This window comes from Neltuma alba, unplaced genomic scaffold, assembly GCF_004799145.2.
Source record: "Neltuma alba isolate B1F8T4 unplaced genomic scaffold, ASM479914v2 tig00010631_pilon, whole genome shotgun sequence".
Classification (NCBI taxonomy): Eukaryota; Viridiplantae; Streptophyta; class Magnoliopsida; order Fabales; family Fabaceae; genus Neltuma; species Neltuma alba.
Genome location: NW_021635485.1, coordinates 388,319 through 405,037, shown reverse-complemented (window position 1 = coordinate 405,037; position 16,719 = coordinate 388,319). Strand labels below are relative to the sequence as shown.

Here is a 16,719-nt window from a genome sequence, read left to right as displayed (position 1 = left end):
TTCAAGGAATGAACACTCAGATAGTTCGGGGGGTTGCTTCTTCCGTTCGGCTAGTTGAGGAGATTCGATAGGTAATGGGGACCCTTTTAGTTTCAAACCATCCAGACATTCAACTACCTTTGAGACTGGAGAATTTGCTTCATAGGGGATGAACGCCAGGTGTTTACTCGATACTTCTTGGGTGAGATTCACCACAATTCCACTTCTGCCTCCAGTGGTTTTAGTCTCCAGTTTTCCTAGGTTAATATTAACGTAATTGTTTCTATTCCCCTTTCTACTTGGGCTGACTTTATAAAACAGTCTCATTGGAGATCCAATTGCCAACATCTTTTCGGCCCAAGTCTATGGGCCTGAACTGCAATCTATTCTTGGCTTGCCCCTTCCCTCTCAACTTCTTTTCCTTTTCCCATCTGGTCCGCAGGTTGTCCTTGCTTTTTGCCACGTATCTCTGTCTGTCTCTAGGGAGTCAAATCTTTTCTGACCAAGCCGTAATCCCCACCTTGCTGCTTGAGGGTGCCACCACTTTGTACCTCCTTGTCAGTAATGCATGCCCTATTTACGTTATTGTTACATGCTAGCGTCATCTTCCTCGGCCGACATTTGCACCAGCTCTCATCCACGTACTCCAGTAGATCCTTCATGACTCTTGGTGGCATGGCTTTAAGGCAAGGTCCATAACCTGAATCATCTTCCTTAGATAAATGTGGAGATAGATAGTTCTTTTGCTTGTGTCCCAATATGCCACAGCGATAACATATAATAGGCAGACATTCATATTTTACCTCAGTCCATACATCTTTCTTACCTTCCCTAGCAACCTAAAAACCAGTATTTTAACCTGCAATAAGATTTGTGCTCGTAAAAAGTTTCTAACCAATCAACCTTCCTTCACGGGGTTTTCAACCATAGCAACTTCCCCAATGATAGACCCCAAGTGGATCACATTTTCACGATTCATGAACATAAAGGGTAGCCCATGAAACTGAATCTAGAAAGGGCTTCTATCAAACTATACTTCCCTAACCAACGTTTCATCATCCCATACCTAAAGATTTAACAGATAGGATTGAATAGCCCAAGGGTGACCACTAAAAAATCTTCATATAATCTTTTGGGAAAACCATATTGGAGGTACCTATACTTTCTCTCAATTTTTAATTTGGTACCTATGTGTTTTTTTCCCTTTAATTAAACATTTAATTTTATCTTTTTAGCAACATTAGCTCTTATAACTTTGTTCTATTGATATTTTTAGTCTCTACATAAGGATTAATGATGTTAATAGAGCAAAATTAAAGATTTAGTTAAGAACAAAAAACACATAGGTACCAAATTGAAAATTGAGAGAAAGTATAGGTACCTCCAATATGGTTTTCCCTAATCTTTTCGGTTAGCAAATTGGAAAACAAAGGTGTTCTTCTCAATATCCAGGATCTCTATTTCTCTCGTTAGATTCCACCCCTTCTGGACCATGGAGATCACCGTACCCCTGTTTAGTTCTTCTGAAACCTCCAATCAGCCAATAAGGGCACCTCTTGTCAAAGACTAATGGTTCCGCTCTAAGGTTATCGCCTTTTGAGACCCATAATGGCCCCCTTGTTCACTCTCCATCAAAGCTTCCCACCTCCCACCTCCTTACCACCTAGAATGAGCAGAAGGAAACACCTCACAAAACACTCAACCTCACACTTAGCTCTCTGAATACTCACTAACTAGAAGGATTAACAAAGCACACTCACTTTAGACTATCACAGTGGGTAATAGTCGTAAAAAGGAAAGGTTGTGATGGTGACAACAGAAAAAGAAAGGAAGAACGATTGAAAAGGACCACCCAGATGGTGGCAGAGATGACTCCCTCTTATGGAGAGAAAAGTAATACTCACCCTGATGGTGAGAGAGTGTTTTTTAATCTCATGATATGAAGAGAGTTTTGAAATCATAAGTGTTGTGCATAATTTTATTTTCCAATATTATTAGCATGTATCATTTTCTTACAAGTATTTAATATAAATCTTTGAGGATGCATTCTAAGTTAATGGGAAAGAATATTAAAATTGCAGGTCTGTTTATATAAGGAGCTGGTATGGGTATCCTAAGTGGAGTCTTGTAGAAGGAGCTCATCTCCCTTTCCTAATCCACTTTATAAGCACATGTCTTCCACTAATGAGGCACCTAACATAAAATGAAAAAACACATTGTAACGAAGATTGAATGCTGCCACTTATCTTTCTTCATAGAATTGGTTGATGAAGCCTGGTGCCATCCAAACGTCTTCTTCTCCATAGAAGCTGTTGAGGGTCACTATGGACCTCTCTCTTCTCTAACTACTGAGTGGACAAAAGTTGAATGATAAGTAACAAATAATAAGTGAAAATGCTGTGAAAAAAGCAGATACAAAATTTGAGCCTCATCAAGATGTTCAGAAAATGGAAATTGTTTAATGAAAAAGGAAAAGAGAGGAATTTTCATTATGAGATAGCACATATAATTCATAGCAATTACAAATTTGAAGCAATTTAAGGGCAGAGCGATTCCGTGGTGAGGGGATGGCAAGAGTAACGGGCATTCATCGTGAGCCCACGGTTTTGAGCGGGAGCTTTGGATTTTGAATTTTTTTTACCTGAGAAAACGACATTAACTCTGTTAATTTGAAGGTGCCAATTGCTCCGTCTTTAATATATGAGGGATAAAATTATATCACTAAATATTTTAGAATGTTGAATGCATCTCAAAAAATAATTTAATATATTGGGTTCATCTTAAACGTTTATATTATTAGTTTTTTTGGAATTTAATCATTTTTGTTTTGTGTATATTAATAGTGTTATAACCAACAAAGAAATGCGGAGTACGGTTATTATGCAATGAGATATATGTATAAAATCAACGGTGGGGGCATCACCAACTCATTTCATAAGATAATGATATTTAATTAAACTTAGAAGACGATATTATAACCACCCATGAATGATGTAAATGACTGTCCTTTATTTTAAATTAAAAGATGGGAAAATGACATTTAAAGGCCATTGTAACAAATTAATTTATTTTAGGGACCACCAATTGATGAAATGACACACAACATGCATTATGCAAAGGATAGAGAGTGATGTTCATTGGACGACTACAGAGGACTACAATGGATGGTGAGAAAGACATTGATGATGCAGATGAAAGGAAGAAGGTGTGCGAAAGAAAGAAGGAAAAATAAGTTCGCTACCTAATATGTAATTAATGTATCTCTATAGATGGGAGGTTGTAGGTTTATCTTACTTATAATCTCAAATAATTTGTGTTGTCGTCTGATTCAAAACAAAAACTGAGTTTATTGTGTCCTTTTGTTACTAAGCAGGGGCCTTTTTGTCCTCACAGTCTTTTATTTTTCTCAGGGAGTTCATTTGAGTAATTTCAATAGTATGTGTTTCTAAAATGAATTAAGAATAGATCCTAAATGTCATTTTGGCTTAAAAGATGACATTCAAATTCGAGAGGCAACCATATAAAGCATAAAATCACACACACATATAAATTGGAAGATATATGATTGTTATCCTTAAATTTGCATTCAAATTAAAATTTTTTTTGATGATATTTATTAATAATAATAAATTACTACTATTACGAAGTGATACTATATATGAGTTTATCTATTGCTGTCAAAAAGCCTTAATGGCTTGATGGCATCATTTGCATTTCTTCGTATAGAGGTCGCAAGAATAATTCGTTTGGGAATTTGTTTTTAATTAGTGTTTTAAAAGATAGTAATACCTCTAAATTTATTTTTAGATGTTTTATTTTTTTTTCGTTTCTTATTTTTTGTTTTGAAAAATCTAGGAAACTCTCTTTTCTCCACTCAGCCACTGCCCACTATGTGTTCTTGTTGGCCACCGTTATCTCACCATCGGGTGTCAATTTAGCGAATGAAAATTAGTCATAGAAAATTTTATTGTAAAAAAATTTGCTACAGATTAGTGATGGAATGTTTTTCATCACTAAAGATTTTGTAACAGAAATGAATTCAGTTACTAATTCCGTCAAGTTATGGATATCCAAAATTTTCTCTTACTAATATCACTCTGAAAATGTTAAAAAAAATAACAATGTCGTCATTAGATATTAAAAATGTTAATGGTCAATATTGGTATTTTCACTGCCAATGTTTTTTTTTTTTACGGTTATGATGAATTTATTTCCTTTTTTAAACTTTCAGGATGATATTAATCCCAAAAAGTCTTCCATAACTCCTACCCAAAAACTTCCTAGGTATATTGGACTGTAACCTTGTTTTGTCTTAGATGATTGTACAAATACACACACGATCTTTAATTGTTTTTTTAAAAAAAAAAAAAAGACATGGTCCCTCCGTATGTGGTCCTCACTAAAGTTCCTGCCCATAAAATTTGAAAACTCTATCTGAAGTGTCATACCAAACGCGGTCAGGTGAAAAATAACTTTCAATAATGAGAAAAAAAAAATGATTATCGATGCAAAAGAACAAATAATATGTGGTCTCGTTTAATTTTCTTAAGAAAATGTACGGATTAATATATTTTAACTGAAAAATTTAGTGACAGATAATAATTAAAATCATCCCCACTATGGGATTAATGATATGGACTTGATAAAATATAGTTTAAAATAAGTAATAAAAAAAAGTGGTCCGATTATTTGTGCAAAATTTAAAGCAAACCTGTATGATTTCTCTTGTAAATTTTATTACATTATATAAGCATCTACTACTGATCAATGATGAACTCAAGCTTAAGTGGTTTTATTAGTTTTCTAGTTTGTTTTGCACTCAAAAGTAGTGATGGAGAAACTTGTTTCAAATTGGTACAAGAATGTTGGATCTGTGCCTGAGAATTACATATTTCCAGCAGAAACAAGACCAGGGAAGTTCCATGTTCCTATGGGTGAAGGCATCCCAGTGATTGATCTCAGTGAAGCTGAGGAAGGTCATCGAACACTTACAATTCAAAAAATTCTCAAGGCTTCTCAAGAGTTTGGATTCTTTCAGGTTCATGTTGTAACTATATATAGCATTTTTTTCCTTATTATTTTAGGAAAACAATAAGTTCTTAATATTGGTCCTTAGAATTGTGAACAACTTGGGTCAAGATCCTATAGGTGTTTCATTAATGAATCGATCTTTGGAATTATGATCAATTTTGGTTCAAGTATCTATGAAAATGATAAGTTATGGATGTAACAATATGCATGTCACTTGCATGGTAATTGAACCCAGAACCTCTCTTCTTTCTTTTCCATTCTCTTTCCTCTTTTTCCTTTTCCTAACTATTAGATTAATATTTCATCAGTTGAGATTTAAGCCTTTCTAAAACTATTATTAAAATATTAAATTATAAAAAATAAATGAATAATAATAAATTACAAACTATATTAAACTCTAGTTCTAATGCTTTGCAAATGCACTAAATATTTTTAAAAAATTTTTATAAATATTTTATAGAAAATTAAAATTTGAACCGTTAAAATATATTAATCCAATCATTAGAAAAAGAAGAGGAAGGAAGAAGATGGAAAGGAAAGAGGAGAGATTTCGAACCGAATAATATTTGGTTATAATAGGGATTTTGACCAAAGTTGACTATAATTTCAAAGATTATTTATTTCTTAATAAAAAAACTATAGGGATCTTGATGAGCCAAGTTGACCATATAGCTCTAGAGATCAAAAGCTATATTTGCCATGTTATTTTTAGGAAAAAATTATGTTTTGATTCCTATAGTTTCAACTTGATTGTAAAATTTAATTCTTGTGATTTTAACTAAATTGTAACTCGGTTCCTACGATATAACTATTTAAAATATTAGTCCCCATATTTGAGAAAATAAAATTATATACTCCTCTAGTCCTATTTATAAGGCACTTCCAACATGTTTCACACATACCAAGAAAAACCTGAAACTGCATTAATTTTTTTATTAAAATATAGCAACTTTCCACTCCTATTTAATATATATACCTTTCAAAATAATAACTATCTATACTATAATAAATGAAGGACCATATGGTACATTCATGGTAAAAATTTAATGAAGTGACTTATAAATAGGACAAAAAAAACCTTCTCTCTCTACCCTATAAATAGAACCAGAGAAGTATTTCATGAAACTTAGAGACTAAAGTTTTAAATGGTTAAAATTTAGGGACCAAGTTTCAAAAGTAAGTTAAATTCATAGGAACTAAGTTTCCCCAAATAAAAGTTTAAAGATTATATTTCAACCGATTCAAAATTATAAAGACTAAAAGATTAATTTTCTTTTATTTTCAGTATCTCTCTAGATTCATGCTTAAGATTTCCAATGGTATATTGTTAGAGAGCTTATATATATGTAGGTGATCAACCATGGGGTTTCAGAGAAACTAATGGAAGAAACAATAAATGTGCTGAAAGAGTTCTTCCAAATGCCAGACGAGGACAAGAAGCACCTGTATAGTGAGGATTTTAAGAATGATTGCATTCTATCTACGAGCTGTATGAATTATGGAAATGAGAAGGTTCATCAATGGCGAGACTTTCTGAAACATTCATGTCATCCTCTATACAAGTGGCAGAAATTTTGGCCTGAAAATCCACCTACATACCGGTAAGTTATGTGACCCTCTTCAATAAATAAAACTGTTCATCACCAACGGGGATTGGTCTAAATGGTAAGCAGCTTGGTATCTTTTAAGCGAGGTCTAAAGTTCAAGCCTCAGCGTATGCAGAAATCCCCATTGGAAGACTCACCCACCAGCCAGGAGCGCGACGCGGGTCGGATCCAAATGTAGTCAGAGCAAAGCTCCGTTGAAGTGGGTGGGCAACTGAAAAAAAAAATTGATATGAACATTAATTATTGCACTGCCTCCGATCCGCTACATAATTAATTTAAGGTTATTAAGGAAATTAGTTATTATAATAAATGTGTATTTACGTTTCTAAGTTACCATATTTAATTACATGCATTAGAACTACATCTTAGTTGAAACCCTTTACAATCAAAGGGATAGTTGGTGGGGGAATTATAAAATTCGAAAATAAAGTAAATTGAAATATGGGAAAATCCCAAAAAAGGTCTTTGGAATATAGGAAATTCCAGATTGGGTCCTGGAATTTCGAAAATGACAGAAAGGGTCAGTGACCCAATGTGTCATTTGTAAAATCAAGAGGAATTGACAATTTGGCCCTCATTTGTATTCATTCACTACAATGATTTAAGGAATCATTATAAGAGTTTAGGCGTTACCTAGATTTGTGTAGCGAATGACTATTCACTTTTTCATAGTCAGGTGTCTTGTTATTAACTACAACTAATTTTGTAATCACTAAAACAATGTAAGCATTACTTAGATTCGTGTAGCGAATAACTACTCATTTTTTCATAGTCAGGTGTCTTGTTATTAACTACAACTAATTTTCTAATCACTAGACAATATAAGCATTATCTAGATTTGTGTAAAGAATAACTACTCATTTTTTCATAGTTAGGTATCTTATTATTGTTAGGTACCTTATTATTAACTACTACTAATCTTATAATCACTAGAACAGTGTAAGCGTTACCTAGATTTGTTTAGAGAATAACTAGTCACTTTTGCTTAGTCAGGGGCAAAATTGTCAATTCACCTTAATTTCACAAATGACAGATTGGGTCAATGACTCATTGTGTCATTTTCGAAATTTAAGGACCTAATCTAGAATTTGGTATATTCCAAGGGCTTTTTCTGGGATTTTCCCTTGAAATATAATATTTAGGCTAAATCTAATTTCTCAACTCATTCTTATATTAAAAACCAAAGTTAGTATATAAAAGTTGTAAGAAACCACATTAACACTGTTATAAACCCCTTCCATGTTTTCTTAAGCTTTGATTAACAGCTTTGTGTACATTAAAAAAATTAGCTAAAATTAGTTCTTTTATGTAAAATATCAAAATTATTACTCTTAATAAATATTATTAGAGGAGTTAGGATGCTTTGCATAGTTAATTAGTAAGGGGTCCTCTAGATATTAAAAGAAATTAATACTTAACAAAGCATAGTATATTATACCACTATGATCCTAAATGTAAATCATTTGTAGTATATTTATTGATTATTTTCTAATTTTACTCTTATTAATTCTCATTGGAAAGAGAGAAAAAGTGAGAGATATAAAAATGATTTATAGATGTAGAGAGAGAGAATTTTAATGAGGGTAAAGTTAGAAAATGTTATCAATTTGTTGCATTAATTGATATACAAGAATGTGTTTTAAGTAACTTATATTGAAATCAGAGTGCTAAATGAAACATGCAATATTCTTATAATAAAAAAGTGGAGGGAGTGCCCCAATTATAATTAACCTAGCCCAATCCGAAAGGATTATTATTTCAGAGCAAAAGGGACGTATAGGATTGTCTTTCCATTAAAATAAAATGACTATAAAATAGCTTAAGCCGATTTGATGAAGCTCACCTTAATCATATATACTTGCAATTCATTCTCCAATTAATCAATGTGTGGGTAATTTTTTAAGTATAGCTTTTCTCAAGCTCCACGTACGCAACATGCAACGCACACTAGTCATACTTCTATTTAAGAGCTAATGTATAAATTTATCCTGAAAGTTTTCATTAAGCAATACTGAATATTCAAAAGTTTTTTTAGGTGCATTGAAAGTTTAAAATTGTAGTCAATATTATCCCCTATCGTTATAAATATTAATGGTGAGCATTACTATGTTAGCAATTAACATTAGTTTTTTAACGGTATCAAACAATATTACTATAATTTTAAATTTTTAGGACAAATTTGTAACAAAAAAAACTTTCAGGTATTCAACATTCATGATTGAAAATTTCTAGAGTAAATTTGCACCTTAATCTTCTATTTGATTGATCGGTTTCAGTTTCACAATGACTAAGTCTTACTTGATCTCTTCTTGTTGCTATCATCATCAGAGAGATTGTGGGGGCATGTTCAGTTGAGGTTAAGAAGTTGAGTTCAAGGATCCTGGGGCTCATCGCGGAAGGCCTTGGCCTGGAAAGTGGATATTTTGAGGATGAACTAAGCGAGCACGTGGCACTGAGCGCTCATCAATATCCACCATGTCCTGACCCAACTTTGACTCTGGGCACGCGCGTCCATGTGGACGCTAATATCATTACCATTCTTCTTCAGGACCATGTGTACGGCCTTCAAATCTTTAAAGATGACACATGGCTTGGCGTTCCCCCTAATCCACATGCATTTGTCGTTAACATTGGCACCTTCTTGCAGGTAACACATTTCTATTTCCATTGGGTGCGTTTGGTCTTTGTCTGGTTTTGTTGGAGGAGAAGGAAGGAGAGGAATTTTAACTGATCCCTTGTCTGGTTTAAGAAATGAGAGGAGTGGTCAAATTTGATCTGAATAGTTAACAATAACTAAAATGAAGAAAACCTTTATAACAAATTTTAATAGCTAGTATGTAGTTGTGAACGATTTAAATTTTAATTATATGTTCCTATCAAATTTTAATACTTTAAATTTATTTATATATTTTCAACAATAATAATTGCATTAAATATTAGATATAATTAAAGGTGATCGATGTGATGGGAAAAGGGACGGTAAAGAAAAGGAGAGAAGCCAAAATCTCATGTGAGAATGCAGCTGGTCCTTATTAACCCAAAATTTAAAGAGGTTGTTTGCACAAAATAGTAAAGAATTAAGAAAATATATACGGTCAAGATCGTATACTTTTTGTGAATTAGTGAAGGCTAATTAACAGTAAAGTTAGACGGGGAATTTGCTTTGGTGTTAAATATAAAAGCTTAATCAATTTTATCTGTCAGATTTATTTTTATAATTTTTTTAAAGTATGCCCATAAATTAGACATAATAAGGAAGTTTTTATTAATGAATAGTTACAATACACATGATTAGAAATGATATTATAAGAAAACCAGTACACATTTATTTCAAATAATTAACTAACTTTTTTAATATCTACAAATCAATTATCTAACTCGTTCTTATATTAAGTACCAGAGACAATATGATAAGATATCATTGATTAGATACTGTGTGTGCGTGCAGGTAATCAGTAATGATAAACTAAAAAGTGTGAAACACAGAGTTGTGACAAATACGAGCAAGTTTCGAGCATCAGCTGGGTTTTTTGTGAGTGCTTTAGAAGACACTGTAATAAAACCAGCAAGAGCTGTTACTGATGAACTCAATACCGCCATCTACAAGCCCTTCACTGCCAAGGATTTTATTATGCACTACTTCCAAAGTGACGGTGACATCGAAGCAACGTATAATCATTTCAGAGCATAGCATACATCAAGCTCGCTGAACATGGATCAGAAGAAGAATTTCAAATATTTGATTCAGATCTTCATCTGACTGGAGTACTTTAGAAGTATTACTACCTCTAATCTTTAATATAAAAGTTAGTTAGTAGGTTGGATTTGGTTCTAAATATTAGACATCAGTTTACTTTGTCTCCCAAATTTGGAATTCATTCTCTAAAGTATTGATTACACATGTTAAGGGAATTTCCATCCAAGGATAGTTTCAGGATTAAAAAGGATAATATAATTTAGGAAGATTGACTCATCATATTTGTTATAAATAACTAATTTGATTTATTTCTTTAATCTACTCAAATTAGTTAAGTAACTCTTATATTTAATATCGGAGGTATAAGTTATTATACTTTTTGTGTGTGTTAAAAGAAGCCCCAACCTCCTTATAAATTAAAGGGAGCCTTTAGTGTATATAAACTAAGACATGAACAATATTAGGAAATGGGTTATGGAGAGGACGACAATGTTTAATGGGATTTAGTTTTAATGACTAATGACTAATTAGTTATAGTTCTAGGTAATATAAACACATCCATTCAATTTTAATTTGTTAAATAGTTAAGACTTTATGTAAGTCTATAAAAGACTTCATGTAAGTGGAAATTTTTTGAAAAGAAAAACATAAAAAGTTTGGGAGAGGGTGGCTATGGATTTTATAGAGGGACTTCTTAAATCTTTTGGAAGAAAATACTCTTTGGGCCATTATTAATCAATTGAGCAAATATGCTCATTTTATTCCTTTTTTCACATCCATTTTTTGCTACTACTTTAGCTTAGGATTTTCATTGATCAAATATACAGGTTACATAGAGCACCTACTGAAATTATAAATGATTGTGACCCCTTATTTGTAAATAATTACTGGAAAGAGTCCTGAGAGTATTGGGAGTTTACTAAAAACTTTCCTTTGCCTACCACCCTCAAACAAATAGTCAATTAGAGTTGCTTAACCTCTATTTGGAAACATATCTATGATGTGTGTATTGGGAAAGACCATATTAGTGTAATTGGGTTGCACAAATTGAATGGTGGTATAATACATCATTTCATTCAACTGCAAAGTCTTCCCTATAAATTGTTATATAGGCAGAAACCTCCTATCCATTCACCCTATTTACCCTATAATTCAGTCTTAGATGTAGTGGATAGAAGCTCTAAAGCAAGAGAGGAAATAACGGGACTTCTCAAGTATCATTTGCATAGAGTTGCAAACATTATGAAGCAAATGGCTGACAATCATAGAATTGATAGGGGTTTGCTATTAGGTAGTGAGTTTTTCTTAAATTGCAGCCATATGGAAGAGCTCAGCTACCTTTAGTAGTTCACAAAAATTAGCTCCTAGGTACTTTGCTCCTTACAATATAATTGGCAAAGTAGGGGTTGTTGCTTATAGGTTGGAATTACCTCTAGATTCAAAGGATGCATCCTTCTTTTCATGTATCTTTATTAAGTTATGTCCAAACTCTTCTGTTAAGCCTAGACACCCACCTCCTAGTTATCCTAAAGTTCCTCAACACTAGTTCTAGAGAAGGTTATAAGCAAGAAGAAAAAGAAGAAAAAGGATGATAGACGTACTTGTGCATGGCAAGGTTAACTAGATGAGCAAGCATCGTGGATGCCACTCTATAATTTCTAGCAACAATTTCCAGTCTTTGTGATTCTAGATCCTTGAGGGCAAGGATCCTTTTGGGGAGAGGGGTATTGATATATAATTGTAATTAAATTTAAATATTACAAGTCTGTAATGGTTACTAGCCATTAGATAGAGTTATGTTATAGTTTGTTAAGTTTGCTAGGAAGTATTTTAGATAGGCATATTGTATTATCAATAGAAAAACAAGGATATCCAAATGTATGATTGACTGCTCAGGTTAATGAAGTGAATTATTTAGATACGTTTTCTATCTTCTCCCGTTTCCCCCTTGTTGTTCAACTGTCCCTATTTTTTCTTATCTTCTTTGTTCTTCCTGACTTCTTTCCTTATTCAAACTCTTTGTTTTTCCTAATACTTTCTATTATATTCTATTTTCTTTATCAATAATCTATCAGTGGTATCTAGAGCCAATCTCCTTGGCATTAACTTTATATGCACATGCTGTTAATGGTGCTTACCTATGGTTAAGAACCAACAATCATGGAAGAGTGCCAAAACCAAATAGAAAAACATTTAGGCACCATTGATGAGCTCTAAGAAATAGTCTTGGGATTCAATACATAGTTGCAAAACTTGTTTGAGACTTTAGAGGAGGTATCATTGTGACCTAGGATCATAATCACAATCAACACCAATAAATCAATCGCAGAGGATCTAGATACAACTATCATCATTTGAGCCACTATACAAAAATAGAATTCTTGAACATTAATGGGTCTGGCATGCCCACATGGATCGCAAGGTATGAAGATTCTTTGATTTTGACGAAACCCTAGAAGCTTCAAAGGCAAAAGTCACATCAATGGATTTGGATGATAAGAATTTTCAATGGCATCTTGTGATAGAGAAACAATGGAGAAGACATCCATCCATCGTGTTGGGAAGAGTATGTTGAGCTACTCAAAGACACCTTTGGAGCCTTGTTTGACACTCCCATGGTTGATTTCACTCACCTGCATCAAATGAGTTCACTAGCTGAATTTAATACTGAGTTCGATGCAATTACAATGAAGCTCGATCTCCCTGATGAATATTTAGTGGAAGCATACGTTTCAACTCTCAAGCAAGAAATCAAGGCCTTTGTTCAAATATTCAATTCAAGAACAATGCATGAAGCAAGAAGACTTGCGAGGATGCAAGAAGTTGCCCTCTCAAAGCTAAAAAATAAAAACGTGTCCTCTAAACCTACAGCGCACCTGTCTGTGACAAGCTAGATGACATCTTTTGCCCTAAACACATCAACTCACTCCAAGAACACTTTCTTGAGTAGTGGTCCCAGTAGAAAGATAAGTTAAAATTTCTTTGATAAAAATTATTCTTCCTTGATCAAAAGACTAGTTAAATGAGTGAAACTTTTATTTACAGAAGAGGAAGCTAAACACAGGGCCAAGAACTTGTGCTTTTTTTGTCATGAGTAAGTTTCAAATGAATGAATGCCCTCAATGCTAGAAAGTACAACTTCACTTTGTTGTTTTAGAAGAAGAAGAAGAAAAGATGGAAGGAGAGAACCTTGAGTCAGAGGAGATTGATAATTCAACGATCAATTAAAAAGCATGCCATTCAAATTTTCATTGATAGTAGTGGTATATATGATTTCATAGATCTTGGGCTTGCCAAGAAACTGAGTTAGTAGGCTAATTCAAATGAGATGTCTTTTGTATCAATAGCTCATGGGAAGAAGCTGAGAGTGTATGGAATTTGGAAGGGTCTCTATTGGAAGATACAGGGCTTCTAGTTTGTCTTTCATTTCAAAATTTCAAATCTCAAAACTTATGATTTAGTTCTTGGTTTAAAATGGCTTAGAAGTTTCAAAAACACTTAAGAAGTAGGTTGAGGAACTATTGGAAAAATGGTTTATCTGACCTCGTATTTCTCCTTGGAGTGTTTCGGTATTGTTTGTTAAGAAGAAAGACGGTAGTCTAAGGTTATGCATCGACTGTTAGGAGTTGAATAAGGTGACGGTTAAGAATAAGTATCCGCTTTCTTGAATTGGTGATCTACTAGACCAGTTAGCAGGCATAATTGTGTTCTTTAAGATTAATTTGAGGTCAGGATACCATCAACTTTGAATTAAGGTGGAAGATCTTTCGAAGACTGCCTTTAGGACCCGATATAGGTATTATAAGTTTTTAGTAATGCCATTTGGTTTGACAAATACACCTTCTATTTTTATGGGTTACATAAACCAAATTTTTGGACTGTATTTAGATTAGTTTGTTGTAGCCTTTATAGATGACATTTTAGTGTACTCTAGAACTTTAAGGAGCATGAATGACATCTGACGATTGTTCTGAGTACTCTAAAAAAAAAAGCAACTGTTTGCCAAACTTAGTAAATGTGAGTTTTGGCTGAACGAAGTGAAATTTTTAGGTATTTCATAGGAAGGGGTAGCTATCAATCCCAGTAAAATAGAAGCCATGCTGTAATGGGAACAACCTAAGCTATTACTAGAGGTTTATTTAAGAATTTTCTTGTATTGCCCAGCCACTGACCAGACTTACCAGAAAGAACCAACCATTTAGATGGGATATAAACTGTGAATCCAGTTTTCAGGAGCTGAAAAAGAGGCTGACTTTGACTCTTGTGCTGATTATACTAGACCCTATATAGACTTATATCGTGTACACTGATGCTAGTAAGCAAGGACTAGGATGTGTGTTAATGCAGTAAGGAAGAATAGTTGCCTATGCTTCACAGCAGCTCAAGTCACATAAAGAGAATTATCCTACATATGATCTAAAACTAGCAATGATAGTATATGCCTTAAAGTTATAGAGGCATTACTTATATTGGGTATCTATTAAACTATACTGTGATCGCAAAAGTCTCAAATATCCCCAAGACTAGAAAGAGTTGAGTATGAGGCAACGAAGATTGATGGAATCACTGAAAGACTATGATTACTATATCAAGTACCATCTGGGCAAAGGTGGCCACCACGTTAAATAGAATGGTAGTGCAGGTGGGATAACTAATGATTAAAGAATATGAATTGCTTAAGGATGTGAGAGACTGGGGCCCTATTTATTAGATGTAGTTGATGACAGAAGAAGCTAGAACATTGCCAGTAGACTCTTTGATAACAGAACATATCATGGAGGCACTAAGATAGGATCTATTAGCAAAGTAATTGTTAGAAAAGATGTTGAAGAGAGAAATGATGGATCTTGAAGTATCCATAGAAGGAGTATTAAAGTTTAAAGGAAGAATGTATATCCCTTCTATTAAAGATCTCAGAGAGAACATTCTGGATGAGGCACATAAATTCAAATACACGATTTATCTAGAAATGACTAAAATGTATCATGATCTTAAGACATTATTGGTGGCTCGGGATGAAGAGAGATATTATGCAATACGCGTCAAGATGCTTCATGTGCCAGAAGATGAAGGTTAAGCACCAGAAACCTTCAGGATCTCTGTAACCCCTAGACATCCCCTGAATAGAAATGGGACAACATTTCCATGAACTTTACTAAGGGATTACCTCTCATGTCATTAGGATACGATGCCATATAGGTGATAGTAGATTGATTAATAAAGTTGACTCATTTTAACTTGGTTCATGTTAAGATATGAATGATTTAAAGTTTGTATATGGATTGGAAGGTGGAAAATGGTTGGATTATGGTGTCTAAACCTTGTTTGTGAAATAATATCAACTTGTGAAACTTGGGGGGGTTTAATTAGGCCAAGACTGGTTCTTTACGCTAGGGTCTAATTTTTAATTTTAATTTGATACTTTCAATGAGTTTAGGAGGTGAAATTGTGTAGGGATATATGAAGAATATGTCTTTGGAAGCATTAGAATTGAAAATGAAAATTTTCAACCCCAATATATACCTTTTGGCCAAGTCTAGATATGGGAGGAGGAGTTAGATTTTGATAAATTTAAATTTATATATAGATTCTACATGAAAAATCATGTAGGACAAGTATGTGGAAGTTAAGTTAAAAAAGATGCTACTAAAACCCTAAAATGCAGGTTAAAGGATTAGGGTTTTAAGTTGAAGTGTTAATGGAATTGTTAGTTGATTAGAATTGTCATTGTTGTTTGTTTGATAGGCATTAGATTGGACAAGGAAGAACTCAAGAACAAGAAGGAGAAATTAAGAAATAAAGTCTATCAAGAGGCAACAAGAGCTTATAATATTAGTATTGAATTGTTTTGGTTGTTTGTATTATGTGTATCGGCTATGATGTGGTTGAGTTTTGAATGTTCAAAGATGTTTGACTCATTGCATTGATGTCTTAACAAATATGTATAGTTGAGTTTGTAAATCGTATGCTATGTACTCCCTTCCTATGGCATATTAATAGCATCTTAATGGCATGATATTGCATATATCAAATGCTTGTATGTGACATGAATTAACCATGCATTTTGGTGTTCTTTACTACTGAAATTTTTTTGAAATCTCACTCCTATTATATTTATAACACCTTAGTTTCAAACCCCTTATTATGTCAAATAGAAACAAATGGAACCATTTATTATGCCTTTAAGTTGGTAAATTTGAAATTTCAAAACATTTCTTCTTGGGTTACTATTCCCTTAACCCTAAAACTTCAGCTAATTTTGAAAAATCATAACTAATTTTAACAGAATCAAAATAAAGTGGTTCTAAGTTCTATTTGAAGATTTCAGAGAGATCTTTAAGGGAGAAATACTTCCAGCTTATGAATCCATCTCATTCATACCTAGTTTCCACACAAATATGCACT

At 33.2% G+C, this 16,719-nt stretch overlaps 1 protein-coding gene across 1 annotated transcript in view; it reads left to right on the top strand.

The window, feature by feature from the left end:
- Positions 1–4,810: 4,810 nt before the first annotated feature.
- The window catches only part of LOC114757779 (hyoscyamine 6-dioxygenase-like), a 55,978-nt gene continuing 44,069 nt past the window's right edge, over positions 4,811–16,719 (top strand). The window contains exons 1-4 of the mRNA XM_028946862.1: positions 4,811–5,017; positions 6,361–6,611; positions 8,946–9,264; positions 10,066–10,286. Of these exons, the coding sequence (XP_028802695.1) occupies positions 4,811–5,017; positions 6,361–6,611; positions 8,946–9,264; positions 10,066–10,286 (998 nt within the window). The remainder of the gene's footprint in view (positions 5,018–6,360; positions 6,612–8,945; positions 9,265–10,065; positions 10,287–16,719) is intronic.